Below are 26,326 nucleotides of genomic sequence, written 5' to 3'. Positions count from 1 at the left end.
CAACTTTAAAACAGCACTAGTTCACCTCCGTGATATCAAATATAAAGTCACCAAAAGTCGCAGCAACTGTACTTTCTGTGTTTTGCCTTTTACAAGCCCTCATCAGATCGTGGCCTCCAGAGAGATGGGGGTCTCCAAACATTTCCCTTTCCATTCTACTCAACTCATCCCTGATTCTTTCTTAGCAGAACAGACTGGCTCTCCAAGCTGCCCATCCAGCACTGACCTACACTTCCCAGCCATTACAAACCAGGATTCAGATTTTAATACTATTAATAGTTGGTTCGAATAAAACTATTATTTACAATAAATGTGTATGCTCTTATTTGTCTGTTTTTTGAGTGATAGTAGTTGCAATTCAATAGCTTTTTATCCTGTTTCATCCTATCCTCTGATGCTGAGGTTTGTGGCTAAAATTGTAGTCACCAGCACCAAATATAAATGGAGAAGGAAAAACTATGCCCATTTTGGAGTTTCAGGCTCTACACTCAGATTCCTTCCACTTGAGTTTGTTGTTCTCTTTTTTTTTTTTTTTTTTTTGCATTTCACCTATCCCTTTTATTTATTTATTTTTATTTCATTTCATTTACTTTCTTCAGAGATAGAGTCTCACTTTATCACCCTCAGTAGGGTGCTGTGGTGTCACCATTCACAGCAACCTCCAGCTCCTGGGCTTAAGTGATTCTCTTGCCTCAGCCTCCTGAGTAGCTGGGACTACAGGCGCCTGCCATAACGCCCGGCTATTTTTTGTTGCAGTTTGGCCGGGGCCGGGTTTGAACCCGCCACCCTCGGTATACGGGGCCGGTGCCCTACCCACTGAGCCACAGTTCTCTTTCTTTTTGGCAGAAGGCACTATTTCTAGTAGAGAAAACAACGTGGCCCATTTAAATTCGGCGTTATTTTGAGGGGGTCACTGCTGCTTAAACACCCATGATTCTCTCTTACTAATTTCCTAAGGAAATTGTCCAGTAATGAATGCTGTTCATTTTCTCCAGACACTAATCATTCCTACTTCCTATGTTTTAGAGACGCTTAAACTTTATAGATCAAAGAGTGTGATCGAGTCTGAACTCCAGGGTTAAATATAACTGCATTACTTTCTTTTGCTTTACCTAACTCCCTTGTGGCAGCCCCTCCTGTCTCTCCCAAGACCTAGCTCCCTCAAAGAGCTCCCTCCAGGAGGCACTTCTGTTTCATTATAGACTATTTCTCTGCTACTTACAAGCCTGACCAATTCTCACTTTTAGAGAGAAATATATTCTTGTATCTAAACCCAAATTTGAAAACAGTTCCAACACCTACCACACACATAGGTTGAGAAAATTACTTAACCTTTTTTTTTTTTTACAGTTTTTCGCCGGGGCTGGGTCTGAACCCGCCACCTCTGGCATATAGGGCTGGCGCCCTACTCCTTTGAGCCATTACTTAACCTTTTAATGTTCATTTCTTCAATCTCCAAGTAGAGATAATTTCCCTGGATCATTATATTTCTGTTAAGACTGGAGATTTCAGTCTTCCATAGAGCTTCAATGACTTAAATAAACCATAAACATTAGCTCTACTCTTACCAATCTAATTATTTCCTATCTGTCCGTGTCTTGACAGGGATATCCAGACCTCGTCTTATTTTCTAAGAGCCGATATTATTAAATTATCTCTGAAACGTGTCTCCTTCTGCCTTTGAATTTCAGGCTGGATATTGTGCTGTGTTTTTGCTGCTGTACCGAGTACTGATCTGTTTACCTCGCCCTGCACCACGATAAGGGATTTGACCTTGTTGAACACACTTTCCCTGAGAAACTCTTTTCCTGGTTTCTAAGGCATCAGAGGGATTTCTCTGTCTCTCTCCTACGCACTTCCGGGCGTTTCTGCTGGCTTTCTGTTCTTCCCTGTTCTGCTGGCTTTCTGTTCTTCCCTGCACGGCTCCTGACGTGTCCTCACTCCTGGTCTCCAACTTCTCTCTTGTTTTTCTCTGCTGCCCTGATAGACACTCCTGTGCAGGTGGTATCCGCTAACAGCCATCACGTGAAAGGTATCTGTGTGTCCACTCTCCGTTTCTCTCCAAAGCATCACTCCATTTTCATTACAGACTGTTCCCCTTTATTTGTATTTTATTGTCATATGAAAACCATGTTTCCAATTGACCCTTATCCCTCGTCTGCCCCATCAACAAATAAACAAGTCAAGTCAACAAACCAAGCTGCCCTTGTCTCTCGCTTCCTTTTAACTATCACTGAAGGTTTCTTTTCCTCTCCTTGCTTAGTAATTACCACTTATTTTTGTGTTTATTTTGTGTTTTCTTTCATGCTTCTCTTCTTTTTATTCAACACTCACCTACTTGATTCAAATCTGTATAATCAAGAAACTACTTTAAGTGTTGAAGCCTTTGAAGTCTTCCCTCTGCCTCTGCTGTGCTGACAGTAAATATCCCAAAATTTCACTTTGATCATCTTTCTCTGATTAAGAGTTGAGAGAGTCCCAATACCCATGAAAGAAACTCCCAGACACTCGGTGTAGCATTCAAACCTTCTGACCTGACTCTAACCAACCTCTCTGCTCCCCATCTCCCTCTTGGGAGCTCCCCCAGCTATGGTTTGGAGGATGGACCATGACTGGTCAGACACGGGGGTCACAACAGAGCAAGTGTTAAATTTGAGAAAAAGTATGGATTCTCTATAGAGTCAAATTCTTCATTTTTAATAATTGCCTTCATTTTCAATAATTTGATAATGTGCTAAAATAATGGATGTAGGTATGAGACATTATGTTGCAATAAAATAATTGTTAATGATATTCCAAAAAGTCCAATTATAGCTTAATACATTTGATGACAGTATTTTCTAAGTGCTACCAAATCACCGACATGTATTATTTCTGTTTTTATGTAATGTTCATTGAAATCAGATATTTTTTGTATAATAAGCAATCAAATCAAGGGGATATGAAGAAGAATTTAGAGAACATGTTTTCCTTTATGATATTTTATTTTATTTTATTTCATTTTATTTTTGAGACAGAGTCTCACTATGTTGCCCTCAGTAGAGTGCTATGGTGTCACAGCTCACAGCAACCTCAAACTCTTGGGCTGAAGTGATTCTCAGCCTCCCAAGTAGCTGGAACTAAAGGCGCCCACCACAGCACGTGGCTATGTTTTTTGTTGTTGTTGTTGTCATTGTTGTTTAGCAGGCCCAGTGGGATTTGAACCCACCAGCCTGCGTGCATGTGGCTGGTGCCCTAACCACTGAGCTAAGGGCACCAAGCCCTTTATTATATTTTTATTTTATTTATTTTTTTGGTTTGTTTTATTTTTTTATTAAATCATAACCGTATACATTGATATGATCATGGGGCATCATACACTCGCTTCATAGACCATTTGACACATTTTCATCACAATGGTTAACATAGCCATCCTGGCATTATCTCAGTTACTGTGCCAAAACATTTACATTCTACATTTACCAAGTTTTGCAAATACCCCTGTAAGATGCACCACAGGTGTGACCCCACCAATCCCCCTCCCTCTATCCACCACCCCCTCCCTCCCCCGCTTTCCCACTTCCCCCTATTGTTAGGTTGTACCTGGGTTATGGCTTTCATGTGAGAGCCCCAAATTAGTTTCATAGTAGGGCTGAGTACATTGGGTACTTTTTCTTCCATTCTTCCATTCTTGAGATACTTGACTAAGAAGAATATGTTCCAGCTCCATCCATGTAAACATGAAAGAGGTAAAGTCTCCATCTTTCTTTAAGGCTGCATAATATTCCATGGTGTACATATCCCACAATTTATTAATCCATTTGTGAATCGATGGGCACTTGGGCTTTTTCCATGACTTAGCAATTATGAATTGGGCTGCAATAAACATTCTGGTACAAATATCTTTGTTATGTTGTGATTTTTGGTCTTCTGGGCATATGCCCAGCAGAGGAATTACAGGATTCAATTACAGGATTGGCAGATCTATTTTTAGATCTCTAAGTGTTCTCCATATATCTTTCCAAAAGGAATGTATTAATTTGCATTCCCACCAGCAGTGCAGAAGTGTTCCCTTTTCTCCGCATCCACGCCAACATCTCTGGTTTTGAGATTTTGTGATATAGGGTAGTCAGACTGGAGTTAGATGATATCTCAAAGTAGTTTTGATTTGCATTTCTCTGATGATTAAAGATGATGAGCATTTTTTCATATGTCTAAAGGCCGTGCACCTGTATTCTTCAGAGAAGTTTCTCTTCAAATCCCTTGCCCAGCCTGCGATGGGATCCCTTGTTTATTTCTTGCTGATGCGTTTGAGTTCTCTGTGGATTCTGGTTATTAAACCTTTGTCAGAGATGTACCCTGCAAATATCTTCTCCCATTCTGAAGGCTGTTTGCTTGCTTTACTTACTGTGTTCTTGGCTGTGCAGAAACTTTTTAGTTAGATCAAGTCCCAGTAGTGTATTTTTGAAGCTGCTTCAATTGCCCGGGGGGTCCTCCTCATAAAATACTCGCCCAGACCAATTTCTTTAAGGGTTTTCCCTGCACTCTCCTCTAGTATTTTTATAGTTTCATGCCTTAAGTTTAAATCTTTAATCCAATGAGAGTCTATCTTAGTTAATGGTGAAAGGTGTGGGTCCAGTTTCAGTCTTCTGCAGGTTGCCAGCCAGTTCACCCAACACCATTAGTTAAATAGGGAATCTTTTCCCCACTGAATGTTTTTTTTTTTTTGTAGAGACAGAGTCTCACTTTATGGCCCTTGGTAGAGTGCCGTGGCTTCACACAGCTCACAGCAACCTCCAACTCCTGGGCTTAAGCGATTCTCTTGCCTCAGCCTCCCGAGTAGCTGGGACTACAGGCGCCCGCCACAACGCCCGGCTATTTTTTGGTTGCAGTTTGGCCGGGGCCGGGTTTGAACCCGTCACCCTCGGTATATGGGGCCGGAGCCTTACCGACTGAGCCACAGGTGCCGCCCCCCACTGAATGTTTTTAATTGGCTTGTCAAAGATCAAATAACGGTAAGTAGCTGGATTCATCTCTTGGTTCTCTATTCTGTTCCAGACATCTACTTCTCTGTTTTTGTGCCAATACTATGCTGTTTTGATCACTATCGATTTGTAGTAAAGTCTGAGGTCTGGTAGTGTGATTCCTCCTGTTTTGTTTTTATTTCTGAGTAATGTCTTGGCTATTCGAGGTTTTTTCTGATTCCATATAAAACGAAGTAATGTTTTTTCAAGATCTTTAAAATATGACAGCGGAGCTTTAATAGGGAGTGCGTTGAAATTATATATTGCTTTGGGTAGTATGGACATTTTAACAATGTTGATTCTTCCCAGCCATGAGCATGGTATGTTTTTCCATTTGTTAACATTTTCAGCTATTTCTTTTCTTAGAGTCTCATAGTTCTCTTTATAGAGATCTTTCACATCTTTTGTTAGGTAAATTCCCAAATATTTCATCTTCTTTGGCACTACTGTGAATGGGATAGAGTCCTTAACTGCTTTTTCAACTTGACTGTTGTTGGTGTATATAAAGGCTACTGATTTATGGATGTTGATTTTATAACCTGAGACGCTGCTGTATTCCTTGATCACTTCTAGGAGTTTTGTAGTAGAGTCCCTAGTGTTTTCCAGATACACAATCATATCATCTGCGAAGAGTGAAAGTTTGATCTCTTCGGACCCTATATGGATATCCATGATCGCCTTTTCTTCCCTAATTGCAGTGGCTAAAACTTCCATTACAATGTTGAAAAGCAATGGAGACAATGGGCAGCCTTGTCTGGTTCCTGATCTGAGTGGAAATGATTCCAATTTAACTCCATTCAATATGATATTGGCTGTGGGTTTGCTGTAGATGGCCTCTATCAGTTTAAGAAAAGTCCCTTCTAGACCAATTTTCTTGAGTGTTCTGATCATGAAGGGATGCTGGATATTATCAAAAGCTTTTTCTGCATTGATTGAGAGAATTATATGGTCTTTGTTTTTTAATTTGTTTATGTGCTGAATTACATTTATGGATTTACGTATAATGAACCAGCCTTGAGACCCTGGGATAAAACCGACTTGGTCATAAAATATAATTTGTTTGATGTGTTGCTGGATTCTGCTTGTTAGGATCTTGTTGAATATTTTTGCAACTATATTTATTAGTGATATTGGTCTATAATTTTCTTTTCTTGTTGGGTCTTTTCCTGGTTTGGGGATCAGGGTGATGTTTGCTTCATAGAACGTGTTGGGTAGTCTTCCTTCTTTTTCTACCTTTTGGAACAGGTTGAGTAATATAGGTACTAATTCCTCTTTAAAGGTTTGGTAGAATTCTGACGTAAAACCATCTGGTCCTGGGCTTTTCTTTTGGGGGGGATTTTGTATGGTTGATGTTATTTCTGAACTTGATATTGGTCTGTTCAACATTTCCACTTGATTCTGGTTAAGTCTTGGAAGGTGACGTGCTTCCAAGTATCGGTCAATTTCCTTCAGATTTTCATATTTCTGAGAATAAAGTTTCTTGTAATATTCATTAAGGATTTTTTGGATTTCTGACAAGTCTGTTGTTATTTCGCCTTTGTTGTTTCTGATTGATGATATTAGAGATTTTACTCTTTTTTTTCTGATTAGGTTGGCCAGAGGTTTATCTATTTTATTGAAAACCAGCTTTTTGATTTATTGATCTGTTGTATTATTCTTTTATTTTCAATTTCATTTAATTCTGCTCTAATTTTGGTTATTTCTTTTCTTCTACTGGGTTTGGGGTTGGAATGTTCTTCCTTTTCCAGTTGCTTGAGATGTCCCATTAAGTTGTTAACTTCCTCTCTTTCCGTTCTCTTGAGGAAGGCTTGCAGTGCTATAAATTTCCCTCTTAGAACTGCCTTTGTGGTGTCCCAGAGGTTCTGATAGTTCGTGTCTTCATTGTTGTTTTGTTCCAAAAAATTGGCGATTTCTTTCTTAATCTCATCTCTGACCCAGCTATCATTCAGCATAAGGTTATTTAACTTCTATGTTTTTGTATGAATATGCAGATTCCTGTTGTTACTCAATTCAAGTTTTATTCCATGATGGTCTGAGAAGATGCAAGGAATAATTTCTATTCCTTGAAATTTACTGAGGTTAGACTTGTGACCTAAAATGTGGTCAATTTTGGAGTAAGTTCCGTGGGCTGATGAGAAGTATGTGTATTCAGTTTTGTTGGGATGAAATGTTCTGTAGATGTCTGCTAAATCTGAATATTGGATGGTTAGGTTTAAATCTAAGATTTCTTTGCTCAGCTTCTTTCTGGAGGATCGATCCAACACTGCCAAGGGAGTGTTGAAATCTCCGACGATTATGGAGCTGGAGGAAATCAAGTTACTCATGTCTGTTAGAGTTTCTCTTATAAATTGAGGTGCATTCTGGTTGGGTGCATAGATAGTAATAATTGAGATATCATCATATTAAGTATTACCCTTAACAAATATGAAGCGACCATTCTTGTCCTTCCTTACTTTTGATGGTTTAAAGCCTACTGTATCTGCAAATAAAATTGCAACACCTGCTTTTTTCTGATTACCATTTGCCTGAAATATGGAAGACCATCCTTTCACCCTGAGTCTGTATTTGTCTTTTAAGTTAAGATGTGACTCTTGTATGCAACAAATATCTGGCTTGAGTTTTTGTATCCAGTCAGCTAATCTATGCCTCTTTAGAGGACAGTTTAAGCCATTCACATTGATGGAGAGTATTGATAAGTCTGGTGGAATTTTGGGTATTGAGTTTTTCAAAGGTCCAGTGGACATTTTTAATCCTTTAGCCAGTGTGGAAATTGGAGTTTGATCCGAAGTTTCTGAGTGAGTTTACTTTTGTGGTATAGGATTGGGTTGGTCATTGTGGAGGATAGGTCTGAGAATATCCTGAAGGGCTGGTTTACTTATGGCAAATTTTTTCAACATATGAATGTCATTGAAGTATTTAATTTCTCTATCATAAATGAAACTCAGTTTAGCTGGATACAAGATCCTGGGTTGAAAGTTATTTTGCTTTAGGAGATTAAAAGTCGATGACCACCCTCTTCTGGCTTGAAAAGTTTCAGCAGAGAGATCTGCAGTTATTCTAATATTCTTTCCTTTGTACGTAATGATTTTCTTTCGCCGGGCTGCTTTGAGAATCTTCTTTTTCATATTAACTTTAATGAAGCTAATTATGATATGTCTGGGGGATGACTTATTGGGGTTGAATCGTGCTGGGGTTCTGAAGCTGTCTGCTATCTGAATTTCAGATTCTCTAGGCATGTCTGGAAAATTTTCTTTCATAATTTCATGCAGAAGGGCCTCTGTGCCCTTCAAGGCCACTTCATCCTTCTCAGAAATCCCAATTATTCATATATTGCTTTTGTTCGAATTATCCGAGAATTCTCTGAGTAAATGATCCGTTTTTGCTCTCCATTTCTCTTCCTCTTTGAGAGATTGGGAGCGGTCGAAGACTTTATCTTCAATGTCAGAAATCCTTTCTTCTGCTTGCTCCATTCTGTTGCTGAGGGATTCTACTGTATTTTTCATATCTTTGAGGGCTGTAAATTCTTGCTTCAATGTGTCTAAGTCTTTGGTGGTTTTGTCTTTAAATTCATTAAATTCTTGAGACAACTTTTGAATTTCTCCTTGAATTCCTAATTCCATTTTATTAATCTTGTCTGCAATCCAAATTCTGAATTCGATTTCTGACATCTCAGCCAGTTGTTTATGAATGGGATCTTCAATCGCATCTGCCGTATCTTTCCTTGGGGGGGTTGATCTATTCTGGTTATTCATGTTACCAGAGTTTTTCCACTGATTACGCCCCATGGTTATTTTACTCCCTTTGTTTTTTCCCCTAGGGCTTTATCGAGGGCCCATACAGTGTTGTGGCCTGAGAAACTGGGGCCCTGTCTTGTGCGGTGGGGTGAAGTGGTTCTGTCTTGTTTTCAGTTGGTTTCTGTTTGATCCTATTGTAACATTTACTCTGGCTTGAAGTCTCAGCTGTGTGGAAAAACCAGCAATTAAGTCACCCCGCCCGCCCACCTCTGGCACCAATTTGAAAAGGAAAAGGAAAATCAAACCTTCCTACAACCGCGTACCCAGGGCACCGCCCTAAATGTCCTCAGTCTATTAGTTCAGTTCAAAAGGTCCAAATCGATTGTCTCAATTGGCACCTGTCTCGGGTGGGAGAGTTCAAGAGGTCTCTGGGAACTGGATCACAGGGGTCTAGTGACTCCTCTGATATGGCTTACTCCAGTGCTGTGTGGAGTCAGGAGGAGCCACCTAGCAAATAGATCAGTCTGGGAAAGTTGATGTCTCCTTCCCCACTTTGCCCCTCCGTCGGACCCAGTCACTGGTATCTCTGCAGATGGCTAGCCCAGTTGCCTGTAGGGAACAGATACTCCAGGGGTTTGCACCTGCCTGAATTGCAAGGAAGTCTGCCAGGCCCCTGCAGTCTGCCGCTATCTAGCAGGAGGAGATGGGGCCTGACATCTTTGAGTGCTTGGTGCAGGTGGTGGGAGGGAGGTGTTCACTCAGGCTTAGCCCTATCCCTGATTGATGTTGCTAACAGAACAGACAACTTTGCGGGGTTCTGTCTCTGTTTCTGCTAAAATCGCCTACAGAAGATGGGCTGTTCTGAGTTCAAACGTCTTTGCTGCTGGAGGTTTGTGTCCGATTACCTCTCTGTGTTGACCCTGCCCTGGAAGCTTCCCGGGTGTGTGAGCAGCATCAGGCAAATCCTTTGCTCACTGGTGGCCTCCTCTGGTTGCCCAGGGAGACAGGGGCTGTGGCTTCAGAATATCCAGAAGGTAGCCGTTTTGCTTTTGTTTGTGTCCTTGTGATCACAGCTTGCCTCAGCAGTGTTGGTGTGCGTTCCTCAACCTTCTCTCTTGGTGCAGCTCAAATCCACCAGGATACTTACTAAATTCCTACCCCTTAACTCTCCTTCTGGACGGGAGCCTCTGTTGAAAGCTGGCTTCAGTCTGCCATCTTTTCTCCCAAGCTTTATTATATTTTTAATTTGCAACATTTTCTAATGTCCTAGGTACATTTTAAATATTGACTAGATCACATGTGCTGATTAATCTCTGAGCTATTTCTAATAGGAAATAACTAATCAAGAGCTTAACATTATCAATATAGCCCTTAATTATACATATTAGCTCAGACAGAATTAAGATTTAATAGACACTGCCAAGGCCTTCCTACTTGTTCATGTTTTAGGAGTGAGAAAAACAAATCTCAGGCCCAGTATGAGCCATGATTATCATTTTAACATATTTTTAAATGTGCAATATTTAAAGATAGAAACCTCTAGTCACTCTAGTTTTCCATTTTCTTAGGTGTGTTTATTAAAACCTGCAGTGCATCTTAACAAAGGTACATGTGAAACTTAGTAAATGTAGAATATAATTGTCTTAACACAATAACCAAGAAAATGCCAAGAAGGCTATATTAACCAGTGTGATGAAAATGTGTCAAACTGTTTATAAAACCAGTGTATGGTGCCCCATGATTGCATTAATGTACACAGCTATGATTTAATATTAATAAAAAAAAGTAAAAAAAAATTGAGTTAACTGATGACAAAAATTTGGGAGAATAGCTGAGGAATGCTTTGCAAATACTTAAAAGACAATATTGAAGCAGTTTAACACAACACTGAAAAGACCACAATTATAAAAATTGATATTTGATAGTAAATAAGGTGTCTGTTAAAAATATATTATATATTATAATATATATAAATATAATATTATTATATATACCTTCCCTGGAAACTTTAAGGTTAGAATCTGTTAAGAAACCACGTTTTGTTCCTGGCCTTGCTTCCCACACTCCTGATCTCAAATACAGATCACCTGTGTAGTCTCTAGATTTTTATTGCCTTAGATACGTATTTGGATTTTAATTTTTTTTTCAATTATTTACTTTATTTATTTATTTATTTTATTTTTTTAAGACAGAGTCTCACTCTGTTGCCCCAGGATTGAGTGCTATGGTGTCATCATACTTAGCCACGTATTTGAATAGTTAAATCATTAAAGCTCAAAAGGTACCTGAGGGCCAGGTTATAAGCCCAAAGGCCAGACTGAGAAGTTTGGATATTTTTCTGATAGCAATAGTTATCTATCAACTTTCTTATTCAGAGAACCTGATCAAAGTTACAATTTTTAATAAATAATTTGAAGAATTATTGGGAACATTTAAAACAGTAAGGCAGGCAAATAAACATGTGAAAACATGACTAGGTCTCTGGGACATTCAGATTAAAGCCACAGGGAGATATTGTTACCCACCTATCCAGAATAACTAATTTACAAATACATAAATAAATAATGACCCCACTAAATGCTGATGAGGAAGTGAAAAGACTCGCTTGGTCACCCACGGCTGATGGGAATGGAAAATGACATAGCCACTCTGGAAAACAGTTTGGCAGTTTCTCACAAAACTAAATATGTACAGGGCGGCGCCTGTGGCTCAGTGAGCAGGGCGCCGGCCCCATATGCCGAGGGTGGCGGGTTCAAACCCAGCGCCAGCCAAACTGCAACAAAAAAATAGCCAGGCGTTGTGGCGGGCACCTGTAGCTACTCGGGAGGCTGAGGCAAGAGAATCGCATAAGCCCAAGAGTTAGAGGTTGCTGTGAGCTGTGATGCCACGGCACTATACCGAGGGTGGTACAGTGAGACTCTGTCTCTACAAAAAAAAACAAACAAAAAAAAAACTAAGTATGTACTTGTCATATGACCCAGTAATTATACTCTTGGTAGTTTATCCCAAAGAAATGAAAACTTGTGCTGATACACAAAAATGTTCAGAACAACTTTACTTATAATAGCAAAAGTGGAATCAGCTCAAATGTGCTTCCACGGAGGAATGGTTAAACAAGTGGTAGTATCTACCTACCGTGGACTGCGGCATATAATAAAAATAAACAAACCTGGTATACAAAATAATTCAGCTAAATCTCCAGGGAACTATGCTAAATTGAAAAACAAGCCAATGCAAAGTACAAAGTACAAAGTCACACAATGTATGATTCTATTTTTGACATTTTTTAAATGCCAAAAGGTTAGAACGCCCTTGAATTACCACCTGAAGTTTGGTAGGGTGATGCCCCAGCTTTGTTTTTATTATTAAGAATTGCCTTGGCTATATGGGGTTTTTTCTGGTTCCATACAAAGGGAAGCATTGTTTTTTTCCAAATCTTGAAAGTATGATGTTAGCATTTTAATGGGGATTGCACTGAATCTATAGATTGCTTTGAGAAGTATAGACATTTTGACAATGTTGATTCTCCCCAGCCATGAACATGGTATGTTCTTCCATTTGTTAATATCTTCTGCTATCTATTTTCTTAGAACTTGGTAGTTTTCTTCTTCTTTTTTTTTTTTTTTTAGAGATAGAGTCACACTTTATCGCCCTTGGTAGAGTGCCTTAGCTCACAGCAACCTCCAGCTCTTGGGCTTAGGTGATTCTCTCGCCTCAGCCTCCCAAGTCACTGGGACTACAGGTTCCTGCCACAATGCCCGGCTATTTTTTTGCAGTTCGGCCAGGGCTGGGTTTGAACCTGCCACTCTTGGTATATGGGGCCTGCACTATACTCACTGAGTCATAGGCACCACCCTGGTAGTTTTCTTTGTAGAGGTCCTTCACCTCTTTTGTTAGGTATATTCCTAGGTATTTCATTTTTTTTGAAGATAATGTGAAATTGTGTCCTTGATGAGCTTCTCATCTTGGCTGTTACTGGCATACACAAAAGCTACTGATTTGTGGACATTGATTTTATATCCTGAGACATTAATATATTTTTTATTATTTCAGGAGTCTCGTGGTTGAGTCTTTGGGGTTCTCTAAGTATCAGATCATATCGTCACCAGTGAGTGAGAGTTTGACCTCCTCTGCCCCCATTTGGATGCCCTTTATTTCCTTCTGTTGCCTGACTGTACTGGCTAGAACTTCCAGCACGATGTTGAATAGTAGTGCTGATAGAGGACATCCTTGTCTGATTCCAGATCTGAGCGGGAAAGATTTCAGTTTTACTCCATTCAGTACAATATTAGCTCTGGGTTTGTTGTACATGGCTTCTGTCATTTTAATAAATGTGTCATCTATGCCTGTATTCTTAAGTGTTCCTGCATCTGTTCAGAGCGTCACATGGTCTTTGTTTCTGCTTCTGTTGACATGGTGAGTTACATTTATAGACTTGTGGATGTTAAACCAGTCTTGCATCCCTGGGATGAAACCTATTTGATTGTGATGAATGTTTTTTTTAAAGTTTAGCTGTAGGGCGGCGCCTGTGGCTCAGCAGGTAGGGCGCCGGTCCCATATGCTGGAGGTGGCGGGTTCAAACCCAGCCCCGGCCAAATTAAAAAATAAATAAATAAATAAATAAAAAAAATAAAGTTTAGCTGTAATCTATTGGCCAGGATTTTATTGAGAATTTTTGCATCTATATTTATTGGGCTATACTACAAGGCCATAGTGATCAAAACAGCAAGGTATTGGCACAAAAATAGACTCTTGACATTTGGTAATAAAATAGAAAACCAAGAGATGAAACTAACATCTTATGGCCACCTGCTTTTGATAAACCAAATAAGAACATACACTGGGGAAAAGAATCCCTATTCAATAAACGGTGTAGGAAGAACTGGATAACCACATGGAAGAGACTGAAACTGGACTCGCACTTCTCACCACTTAAAAAATTGATTCAAGATGGATAAAGGATTTAAATATAAGGCATGTACAATAAAAATCTTCAAAGAATGTGTGGGGAAAACACTTTAAGATATTGGCCTGGTGAAAGATTTTATGAAGAAAATCTTTCAATTGCAAGAAAAATAAACAAATAGGACTTAATTAAACAAAAATGCTTCTGTACAGCTAAGGAGACAACAACCAAAGCAAATAGACAACCTTCAGAGTGGGAAAGGATATTTGCATATTATGAATTGGACAAAAGCTTGATAGATCCTAGTGGATCTATAGAGAACTCAAATTAATCAACAAAAAAAGACCCAACAATCCCATATATCACGGGGCAAGAGACATGAACAGAACCTTCTCTAAAGAAGACAGAAAAATGGCTAACAAACATATGAAAAAATGCTCTTTGTCCCTAATCATCAGAGAAATGCCACCCTAAGATATCACCTAACCCCAGTGAGAATGGCCCACATCATAACATCTCAAAACTGCAGATGCTGGCGTGGATGTGGAGAGAAGGGAACACTTTTACACTGCTGGTGGGACTGCAAACTAGTACAACCTTTTTGGAAGGAAGTATGGAGAAACCTCAAAGCACTCAAGCTAGACCTCCCATTTGATCCTGCAATCCCATTACTGGGCATCTACCCAGAAGGAAAAAAATCCTTTTATCATAAGGACACTTGCACTAGACTGTTTATCACAATTGAATTTACAATTCCTAAAATATGGAAGCAACCGAAATGCCCACCAATCCAGGAATGGATTAACAAACTGTGGTATATGTACACCATGGAATAGTATTCAGCCATTAAAAAAGATGGAGATTATACATCTTTTGCATTAACCTGGATGGAGCTGGAACACATTCTTCTTAGTAAAACATCACAAGAATGAAGAAGCAAGAATCTAACGTACTCATTTCAAGAATGAAGGTGGCAGATGAGCTAATACAAGGTGGGGTGGGAACAGGGGTATGAGGGATCAGGGAGAGGGGAGGAGGGAGGGAGATGGGGGTCAGAGTGGATAACACACCTCCTGGGGGTGGGACACAATTATAAGAGGGTCTTTCCCTAACAAAAGCAACCTAATTCTTTGTACCCTCAATGAATCCCAAACAATAAACAAAAATATTAATTTTTTTTTTCAATTTTAAAACAGAAAGGTTAGAAATGGAGGGTATATAAATGGTTCCCAGAAATTAGCAATGGCAGCCAGCTGCTCCTGCTCCCCAGGGAGTGGGCGTGGCTGTGAGAAGGCCCTGCAGGGATCTCCGTGGGGCTGGCACCGTCTGGTGTCTTGTCTGCAACATGACCCTACGCAAGTGACCTGACTTAATACACACCCTTAATAGGGTTGGGAAAAAGTCAGTGATGGTCCTGAAATTTCAAGACAAATTGTGTTAAAAGAAATCAGAAGAAGAGCTAAGTAGTTGACTGAATGCTTTCATGAATGCACGGAAGGTTTATTCATCGATGTGTTTTTTTGTCACTATGTTTAAGAATAGAGGTAATACAGAGTCAATTTTAAAATATGTCATTTTTATGCACAATAAAATTAAAATAAAGAGGCTAAGAGTGGGTTATAAAACGTAAACTAAAGCCTGGCAGAGCACAAATGGTTGGAGGTTTTTCAACCCAAGTCTTCACATTAATTAGTCTTTCTAAAATAAATATTTTTACATTCCTGTTTTTACTACTATTGGCGTTTAGTTTTAAGCCTGTATTTTTGAACTATAATACAATGTAGATGAAAAAGAAAAGCCCCTCAGAAGAATTTTATCTCCTTATCAACAAATGACTGAAGTATAATATAAATTAATAAGTAATAAATTTTGGAAATTGAGCAAATAAATAACAAACTGTGTCAACGTGTCATTATCATACATGTGTACATTATAGGAGTTGAACAGGCAATTTTAGAAAACTGTTTTTAAAAAGTGTGCTGAAGGTAATTTTAATGTAATTTTCTCTTCTTACATATCTGGGAGATAAAATAGCCTTTCTTTCAGAGCAATGAGTCATTACAGCATAAATACTTAACTATTTTTTTAACTATTACCCACCAAATAAACACCACCCATAACTTTATAAGGGAAAGTACAGATGCATTTAAGGAACCATCATTCCCGCAGTCAAGTATTTGGAGGCCTTGTTGAGGAAATCATCCATGTATATAAAGAATTGACCAACAAAATAATTAATGTAATTTTAGAAATGACTACATAACTAATTATCCAATGAAAGGCATATGACGGAAGCTACAGAAATTCTGAAAAGAAAGGATTATTTTAATTATTGTATCTTTGTAAACTTCTTACGAGACTATGTAAATACTATGAGAATTTTATGACTAATTACATATGTTGTTATGAAGCATATTAAGAAAATTTTCTTAGAGGTTCAAATTCAAGTAGCTTTAACTGCAGTTGTAGAATTTTCCTTTGCTGAGAAAGAAAATAATTTATCATTTTTTTACAATGGTGTCTTTATAAAAAATCCATGAAGTGACACTTAGATATATCTAAGTAATAAAAATTACTTCCTAAATAATTCAGTTAAGCAGGCTATAACAAAAATATATGCTGGTTTTCTAAAGGGCCATATTATGTAGTTTCACTGAAATTTTAATTTAATAATTCTAACTATAACAAAGTAAATCTGATAACTAAGCTCTCATTTTGTTGTCTTTCAAAAAAATGAGCATTTTATTTTCTTAATTTTAAAATCACAAATTCTTATGTAACTTGATTTAAAGAGGAAACAAACACACATTTCATGTCTATTTTTTCGTAAAAGATGAATAATTTTGATTCTTCCCTCCACAAACAAGGCAAACTTCTGTCTTCTAATTCTGCTTTCAAAGTGCTTACTTTGGAACAAGTATGTAATTTTAGTATTTTATGGAAGCTAAAGTTATATATTTTAAGGGGAATAATTGTGCAAAAATGATGTTCCAGAAATATTTCCAGATTCTGTACTCGGAGATAGTGCCAGAGATTTATTTTATTTTATTTTTTTAAGAAATCAGACTGGTTCTTGAGAGCACCATTACCTTGACAAACTTAATGCTAAAGAAAGTTCCCTGTGGAGTTTTCTGGTAGCAGAGTTCAACAAAAGAAGTAAAAAGTAAATGGTAATAACTCCATAAAGTATAGCAGCATTGGGAAGAAAGTGTTTAAAACAAGTTTAAACATTCCTGAAGGACCCCCACCCCTTGCGCGGTCTCCTAGTAAGCCTAAACACAGTGAGGAGCAGGGACCAATGTGTTAACCCCCTGGCTCTGTGACAGCCTGACAGGTGACAGGTGCATCCTACCCAGGAGGGGTCCTGCCTGGGAGACCGAGGGAGACAGAGATGGACGGAGGGTCCAGACTGGGTACTGATCCACTGACCCTCTCCTGGTAACCATTACAGAGACCTGAGTTGACAGTAATTAAAATGACTTACACACAGGGGTGGTTTCAAACTCAAATCTTCGACTGAAGACACCATAGCCGGCTGCGGTTCGAGCTCGAATTTGGAAGATGTACACGGAGGCCGGCTTCAAGCCCTCTGCAGTGATGCTGGTCTCCTTCGATTTGATAATTGTGTAGCTGGTCTCTTGGTCCTTCAAGTGCACGTGTACATATAATAAAAAAAGTCAACATATATATGTTACTAATGACAGCAAAACTCAGAAGCATAGATCAGATAAGAACCCAGAGGGCAGTGGATGCTCTGTTAAGACAAATACAGTGAAATTCAGAAAAAAATCCTATGTATCCTCTGTGCTATTTGTACAAAAGCTTAAAGATTTTTCTAGAACTCAGGTGGTGGCATAGCTGTCTACCCACCCACCCTATTTGCCTTTGGCAAAAATGAATTTGTAAGACTTTTATAAGACAGTTTGGCAAGAGATTGATTATTTTACAGACTTGTGCTGCTGCTATTGGCTTTCCTCAGGTAAGTTTTAACAACCTGACTATACATAAGGAAAGTGGGCCATCTCACACAGAAGGTGAGGGAAGACTTACGCTTTAAATCTTTGGTGAATTCGACTTCTAATGGTAGTTAATAAAAGTCTTGGGAGAAGACATTCCTCCTTCCCTGGAGAACTTTAATTCTAATTAAATAAAGTTAAACAGGAAGCATTAAAAACAAAAATGCTGTGAGAAGAGCTTTTCTTCTTAGAATTTCCTATGTTAGGGGGAGCTAGGTAAGCAGTGGACGGAGATGGTTTAGGAAGGATAAACTTGGAAACTGAGCAGAGGAGACGCTGTCCCCACCTAGTCTGCTAGCAGAAGTCCATCTTCACCCCGCGTCTTCCCATCGTCTCCTGGAAGGCAGCGTGTTGACTTGGGACGGACACTGCAATCCTGTGCTAAAACACAGCATGTCCACATTTCCTTCCACATTCAGTTTCCAGATCGGTAAAATTGGAGTAGAAAATTCCACAGGGAACTTTCTTTAGCCTGAGGAAACCATGAGCTTTAGCATGAGCTTCCTCAGAGAAGCAGCAAGGGAACCCTTAATGCATTACGGAAACACCCAACAGACTACAATGCATGTTTAATTTTCATGATTATTATTTTAAATATTCTCAACTCTTTATTATTTGCCATGTCAAATTGACTTTTCACCACCTTCTAGATTTCCTACAATATACGACCTACCCACATTCTTCTTACAGAGCAACTCACCGCTCACACGTTGATGTCTAAACATATATCATTACCTCGGCATGAAGGGGAAACACATTTGTTTCTATATGGGTGTGGTCCAATTTCTAAACCAAATATCAGGTTTTCTGACTCATTATAGGAGAATGATTGATCTTTAGTTTTTTAACGTGCAGATTAATTTAAGTGACTATCCTTTTTTTTTTTTTTTTGAGACAGAGTCATAAGCTGTCGTACCTTGGTAGAGTGCTGTGGCGTTACAGCTCACAGCGACCTCAAACTCTTGGGCTTAAGCGATTCTCTTGCCTCAGCCTCCCAAGTAGCTGGGACTATGATGCCCACCACAACACCTGGCTATTTTTTGTTTGCAGTTGTCATTGTTTAGCTGGTACAGGATGGGTTCAAACCCACCACCCTCCGTGTATGTGGCTGGCACCGTAATCACTGTGCTACGGGCGCCAAGCCAAAGTGACTAATCTTTAAAAGATCTATGAAATTTTATCAGAGTTTTGTGAAGCATTCAAAGTAGGTAAGTAAATCCTATAAAAGTTTGCCAAGTAATACCAGGCACTTTCTTCATTCACAAGCATTTATTCTTTTTTTTTATTTTTTATTTTTTAGAGACAGAGTCTCACTTTGTCACCCTTGGTAGAGTGCCGTAGCATCAGAGCTCACAGCAATTTCCAGCTCTTGGGCTTAGGCCTCAGCTTCCCAAGTGTTTATTCTTTTATTTACCCTATTACACCTTCTATATGATCGATTTTCCAGGAATAACAAGTAATTACTTCATGTTTCCCTTTAGAAATTATAAATATCTTCTATAACTATGACAGTTACTGATTGTTCTGATAGTGGCTGTTTGTTACTAAATAAACCCAATGATACTGTTATTTCTCAATATTGTTGAGAGTAAGTAACATTGTTTACCAATAATATTATATTTTCCGGTTTGGCTATGATTGCAGCTGTGACTTTCAATAAGAAATGATTAAGTGTCTTTGCTGATATTATTTTTGTTTGTTTAAAGCTGTCTTAACACAGTATAACTAAGAAAATGCGGTAAAGGCTCGGGAGGCTGAGGCAAGAGAATCGCCTAAGCCCAGGAGTTGGAGGTTGCTGTGAGCTGTGATGCCACAGCACTCTATTCAGGGAAATAAAGTGAGACTTTCTCTCTATTAAAAAAAAAGAAAAAAAAAGATGAAAATGCAGTAAAGGCTATGTTACCATTTTGATGAAAGTATTTCAAATTGTATATAAAAGCAGCACATTGTACCCCGTAATTGCATTAATGGACACAGCTATGATTTAATAAAAAAAAAAAAAAAAGAAGCAAAAAAAAGTAAAGGGGGCTTAACTTAGAGAAAAAATATAACCAAAATTAAAGTACGAGATTCTGATGTACTTAATATAATCAGGATTTTTACATAAAATGTTAACATTTACAATGTAAACGGAGAATGTTTTTAAAGCACATAAAACAACAGAGTTAGAATTCTATCGTGTCGTTAAATAAGTGAGTAAATGTGGGTACACAAATGTAGTTACGAAGATAAAGTTATTTATCAATACTATTGGGAAGAGGTGGAGTCATACACACAGTACCGAGCACAGTATCTGTAGAACAGATTCTAGCTGTATTTGGTGCACTCAATGCTATAACATGGTGGTCAATTCTTCTCTTGAAAAGTAAGATACAAAACAATTTTTAAAAGCTTACGTGTTTGTAGATTCATTCTATCACGGGTACAACAAATACATTTTGAAAAATATTAAAAATTGATATTTTTGCCAAAAAGGAAAAAAACAATACACAACAGAACCGAAATGCTGGTCCCTGAGATGACGTGTGGCCTAGTGTTGGGGCCGTCACCTTCCGCAGCCTCACGTCCAATGAATAATTAACATTGCCGTGTCTCAGCTGCTTCTTATCTGGGGTTTCATTACACATCGTCTCTCTGAGTTAGCTAATACTGCATAATTGAAGATAATTTAGTAAAGCCTTTAACTACAGATCAAAACCAATACATAACAATAGACACTGTAAGTGATCTAAGGTATTTTCCAAAATTTTTCTGCTCTATCCCTTTAAATTGCTCTCACATCACAATTTCAGATGGCAAACCCTAGTCCACCTCTCCGATGCCCACGACCGCCTGGCTGCCAAGCTTTGGGTCAGGGTAGTGGCTCTCGCTGCCTTCCTGCTCCAGCTGAGCAAATGAGCTGCATTCCCCAGCTGCTTAGCAAACCCTGCTCACAAGCAAACCCTGCTCACACGCGGCGAGGGGGCCTGGGCAGAAGGCGCCAGCTGGCGCAGGCTCTGCCTCTAATTAAGAGATGGCAGTGGGCCCATCGTCATGCGGGAGCAGAGGAGCCTGGTGACCTCTATCAGAGCAGGGCAATCGCAGGCCAACATGCCAGCGGGTGCGTGCCTGTGCCCTGGACAGCTCTGCCACCTGTTTGGCCAAAAGCCACCCAGCAAGAGGGTGGTGTCACTCTGACGGTTCAAAAGGAGCTCTGGGCCTATCACAATGCATCCTCCACACATGGAATAAAAGCTCACCGTCCTTTTTTTTTTTTTTTTTTTTTAATTTTGTTTGCAGTTTTTGGCCAGGGCTGGGTTTGAACCCACCACCTTCGGTGTATGGGGCTGGCACCCTAGTCGCTGAGCCACAGGCACTGCCCTCAACATCTTTTAAAGTCAATATTACTCGCAAAGAAAATTTGGAGACTTAGAATGTGTACAACAGAATTTGGCATGTGTTTGTATATATTTATATAAGTCTACACAACTTTGCATTAGTATAGAGTAATAAAGGTTTACGAAACTTGAATGAAGAATGTGAACTTTAATGGTAGAAATTACTTTTGGATATAGCATGTGTTTAAATTGTAGACATCTGGAATGTGCAGTGCTGTTTTTGATTACTGATCTCAGAGAAACAGGAATCAGCGAGGAATATTAATGTCACAACAGACCACGTGAGTAACTGCTTTTTTGTTGACAATAAATTCTTTAACCCGTATCCCAACATAACTTTGCCTCAGAGGTGTTCTAGAACCTTCTTCACAACTAATGTATTTGACAACATATTTTATACGAAATATCTCATTAAGTATCATCATTTGTGTTCCCAAAAGAGTCAACAGCTGTTTGTAAGGCTATCAGCACATCATTCCCCGAAAGATAACTATTTTGAAAGTGCAAATTGCTTATTTATAAAATCAATACATGAACATTGTAGAAACATCCCAAAGCCACAAATTAGAAATAGATAACCTTCAATTCCTTTTCTTTCTGCTGTTTAATCCTTGTACAGGAAAAAGTTGAATCAAGAAACAGAAAAGCAAATTTAAAAAAATACCTGTAATAAACGGCAAATTAATGTTCAATTTCTTTCCCTAAACTTTTTATAAATCTATACACATAGATAGAGTCTTTGATTTTGAAGTAATTGCCATGAGTAAGTCATTAGCATTTTTTACTGATGATGATTAGACAAACCCGTTTTTCTCCTTTTTTCTTTCCCAGTGTCCCAGCCTGGGCAATCTTTGAGTTGTTATAAAGTGAGATTTTGCCCTTATCGCTTCCTGCTTCCCTGAGAACAGGGAACCTTAAAGAAGAGGAGTGATGCCTCTGTGAGTGTGGGGAAGCAACTGTGTGAATCGGCTGGCCCTCCTCTCTCCTTTGGGGTCTGCTTGCTTCCACTACAGCTGTCTTCCTTTTCTACAACCCGAGGCCAGGGCTTCTGGCTTGGGGTCTCCTACCCCTGAATTGCAGGCTGGTTGGGGCACCCATGTCTCTTTGTTTTCCCATACTCCAGCCCAGCTTCAGAAATTTTAAGCTCTTTTTTTTTTTTTTTTTTGGAGACAAGTGTCTCACCTCTGTCCCCCTGGGTAGAGTGCTGTGGTGTCATAGCTCACAGAAACCTCCAACTCTTGAGCTTCAAGGATCCTCCTGCCTCAGCCTCCTGAGTAGCTGGGACTATAGGGCCCCTGCCATCATATCTGGATAGTTTTTCTATTTATAGGAGAGACAGGGCCTTGTTCTTGCTCAGGCTGCTTTCAAACTCCCGAGCTCAAGAGATCCACCTGCCTCGGCCTCCCAGAGTGCTGGGATTACAGGCATGAGCCGTTGCACCAGCCTATAAGCTCTTCTTTAACTTCCATCTGTTTGATTCCTTCATCAAAACTCACTTGGTTGTGGCTTTGAGAGAGTTAAAGAGACGTGTATTACCATTAGATCTCAACAGCCATTAAGGTAAATATACATACGTGAAAATGGTTTTAAGAGACAGCTCAGGGAACCAAGTCAGTCAAGAAAATACAAGAAACAGGGGCATGTTATAAATACTAGTTGTCTATTTTTTGAGACTTTGGAAAAAAATAATAATAAGAAGAAGTTAACTGATGACTCCACACTGAACCTCAGAGTCAAAGCATTCTATAATAGACATACTCTTATCTGACAATGTGAATGTTACTTTCTTTGCATTATTATTATTATTATTGCTTAATATTTCAATGCAGCAATGGTCTGATTTCTTTTCTGAACGTATTTATCTTCATTTGTTGTTTACGAGGTTTTTGTTTCTAGCCCTTACCTTAAACATTGTTATTGTTATTAAATTTTAAGCCTTTTTAATTCTGTGAAGGCAAAAAGTGGAAACCCAATAACACATGTATATGTAAAAAAAGAAATAAATAAAAAGAAATAGGGACATGCATTTCTGATTTTGCACTCTCAAATTTGAACATGAAGTTTATGCCACAGTGTTAGATCCTTAAACATCTTTACAAATTACATGGTATACATGAATTTTGATTCTGGCATCTCCCTTGTAAGTGTTATACTGAGTTAATGGGCATCAGCTCACGTGGTTTCCTCTAGCACATTGCAAACACTTTCAAACATCCTATGACTTCATCTTTTAATGTTGTGAACACAGTTAAACCAACTTAGACTTCAGGGCAATCTCCAGGCTGGTAAAGCACAGAGAGCTCCCCGCACACTCCGGCCTCCACAGTCACGACCGTAGAATCAATTCTCATTGATTCACACATAAAATTGCAGCATCCTCTTCAACAAATTGGATAATTGCAGTTGCTAAAATGGAACAAAAAGGAAGGGAAGGGTATCTTTATTCTGTTCATCTTACCTTTTCAAAGTATTTGATTTCATACTCCAGGATGATCCCATTGGGGCGATCGGGTTCTTGCCAAGACAAAGAGATGCTGTTTTTTCCAATCTTCCCCTTTTTCACATTGGTGACTGGCGAAGGGGCTGAAAAATAATATAAATGTAAAAGTAGCATGAATCACAAGGACTGGAAATTAGACCCTTCTCTGTGTATTTTTATTTATATATTTTCACATATATATTCACATTCTTAGAATGTATTGTTGCATCATGACAAAAATACCAAACAATTATATTTTCTTTTAACTTGTAGCAATTTTACTTTCTCTCTATAATATGATAAAGAGTGTAGAGTTTTTACAAATATAAATCAGCTAAATATCCTGAGGATTATCTTTTTTTTCTATTTTTATTTATTTATTTATTTTTTTAATTATTTCAAATATAAATTTTTTTTATTAAATCATAGCTGTGTACATTGATATATTCATGGGGCATCATTTCTCATGATAAGATGGAGTCCACATTTTGTCCGTATAGCTTAGAAGTACAAATGATTTTGTATTTTATAGAATAAAAGTATCCTTGGTGACCTTATTTTCTTCTATGTTCCTAAAACACATGGACTCTGCATTGTATATTCCCTTATACTGACAGACCATGAAGACATAACATTATTCTAGCTCCACAAAATTAAGACTCTTCAATAATTCATTATTTTTTAGATTACACAGGTGCAACATTCACTAATCATATATTAAATATAGTAGGGGCTTTCTTTAAAAAACCTCATTAAAGGGGGGCGCCTGTGGCTCACTGAGTAGGGCGCCAGCCCCATATACCGAGGGTGGCAGGTTCAAACCCAGCCCCGGCCAAACTGCAACAAAAAAATAGCCGGGCGTTGTGGCGGGCGCCTGTAGTCCCAGCTGCTCGGGAGGCTGAGGCAAGAGAATCGCGTAAGCCCAAGAGCTGGAGGTTGCTGTGAGCCGTGTGACACCACGGCACTCTACCCGAGGGCGGTACAGTGAGACTCTGTCTCTACAAAAAAAAAAAAAAAAAAAACCTCATTAAATAGGTGGTATATCTTCATAACAGCTAGAAGAAACATTTCCTTCATTTCCATTTTGCCCAGTTATTTCATTCAAAATCATAAACACTTGGGTCTTCATTTCTATTTGGCATAGTGTCTATTAAACTATTTCAATAAAAATTGAAATATTACGTATCTGTTCGGATATTTTAGTGCACAAAGCATTTGGCTACTTGAGTCAAAGTCATGTTATCAATCTGTTGAGATGGTCTGAGTTAGGAAAAATGTTCAGAAAATGAGGCAACATACAGATGTGAGCTATGGGACCCCTAATTCATTGTATGGTTGCAGCAAAAGAGGAAATTTACAAGAAGAAACAGTAATAGACAATTCAGGAAATCAGTGGATTTTTGTAATGTATTTTGTTCAGTAATGAATGTCATTTTTTCTTTTACTTTACTTTTCTCAGAATGCTGGAGCAGTGCACACATTTGGCTCCGTGCGTTCCTTTTGTACAGTTTGAGTTGAGGTTATCACCGTAGCCATCCCCAGACGGTGAACATTGACCTGTTAGGCGTGAATTCACCCATTGTCTCCCGCCCCTTCCACCTGCTCTGTCTCCACGGAATTTTACCACCATATGTGCACAGGTATGATGATCCTTTGCTTCTCATTTAAAAGTGAGCCCATGCGGTGTTTGTTTTTCCGTTCTTGTGATACTTCCCTTAGGAGGATGGTCTCCCTTCCCACCCAGGTTGTTACAAAAGGCATTCTTAGTTCCCCATTTTCTTACAGCTGAGCAGTTACTCCGTGGTGGAAACACACCACATTCTATTAATCACATGTGGATGGGCACTTGGCTTGTTTCCCCATCTTTGTGATTGTGAATTTTGTCGCTATAAACATTCAAAAGCAAGTGTCTTTTTTATGCAATAATTTTTTTCCCCTGGGATAAATGTCCAGTTATAGGATTTCTGGATCAAATGATAGGTCTTCTTGGAGTTCTTTGAGGCAGCTCCACACCGCTGTCCCTGGGGGCTGTACTAATTTGCTGTCCCACCAGCAGAGTATAAGTGCCCCTTTCTCTAAGCATCAATGCCAGGATCTGGTGTTTGGACACTGTGATAAAAGTCATTTTCACTGGGGTTAGGTGATATCTCATTGTGGTTTTGATTTACATTCACTGATATTTAGAGACACTAAGTATGTTTAATATGTTTATTGGACATTATCTACTTTTGAAAAACGTTTGCTGGTGTCTTTTGCCCATTTTTTGTAATGGAATTGTTTGATGTCTTCTTGCTAATTTGCTCAAGTTCTTCGTAGATTCTGGTTATTAGCCCTTGACTGGATATTTTCTCCCATTTTGCTGATTGTCTATTAAATCTATTGACTGTTTCCTTAGCTGCACAGAAGCCTTTTAATTTCTGTTCAACATAGTGCTGGAAGTCCTAACCAGAGAAGGAAATCAACAGGAATTCAAATAGGGGGGAAAAAGTCAAATATCACTCTTTGCTGACAATATGATCTTATGTCTAGAAAACCCCAAAGACTCCACCAGGAACTCCTGGAATTGATGAATAATTCAATAGCGTCTCAGGTTACAAAATCCATGTACACAAATCAGTAGCATTCCTATACACCAACAACAGTCAAGCTGAAAATCAAATCAGAGACTCAATGCCTTTCCCAATAGCAACAAAGAAAATAAAATACCCAGGAACATATCTGATGAGGGAGGCAAAAGATCTGTATGGGGAGAACTAGGAAGTGCTGAGGAAGGAAATCACCAAGGATCTAAACAAATGGGAAAACATCACG

At 38.8% G+C, this 26,326-nt stretch overlaps 1 protein-coding gene across 6 annotated transcripts in view; it reads right to left on the bottom strand.

Moving 5' to 3' along the window:
• EPHA5 (EPH receptor A5) overlaps positions 1-26,326 on the bottom strand; it is a 306,886-nt gene that overhangs the window by 75,074 nt on the left and 205,486 nt on the right. For 5 of the 6 annotated variants that reach the window (XM_053607676.1, XM_053607677.1, XM_053607674.1 and 2 more), the window contains 2 exons: positions 23,495-23,619; positions 17,128-17,287 (listed from right to left, as the gene is read on the bottom strand). The exons of the other annotated variant lie outside the window; for it this stretch is intronic. In XM_053607676.1, coding sequence (XP_053463651.1) covers positions 17,128-17,287; positions 23,495-23,619 — 285 coding nt within the window. The remainder of the gene's footprint in view (positions 1-17,127; positions 17,288-23,494; positions 23,620-26,326) is intronic. 6 annotated transcript variants of the gene reach the window in all.

This window comes from Nycticebus coucang, chromosome 10 (genome assembly GCF_027406575.1).
Source record: "Nycticebus coucang isolate mNycCou1 chromosome 10, mNycCou1.pri, whole genome shotgun sequence".
NCBI lineage: Eukaryota > Metazoa > Chordata > Mammalia > Primates > Lorisidae > Nycticebus > Nycticebus coucang.
The sequence above is the reverse complement of the archived record's forward strand: the minus strand, read 5'-3'. Positions and strand labels throughout refer to the sequence as shown.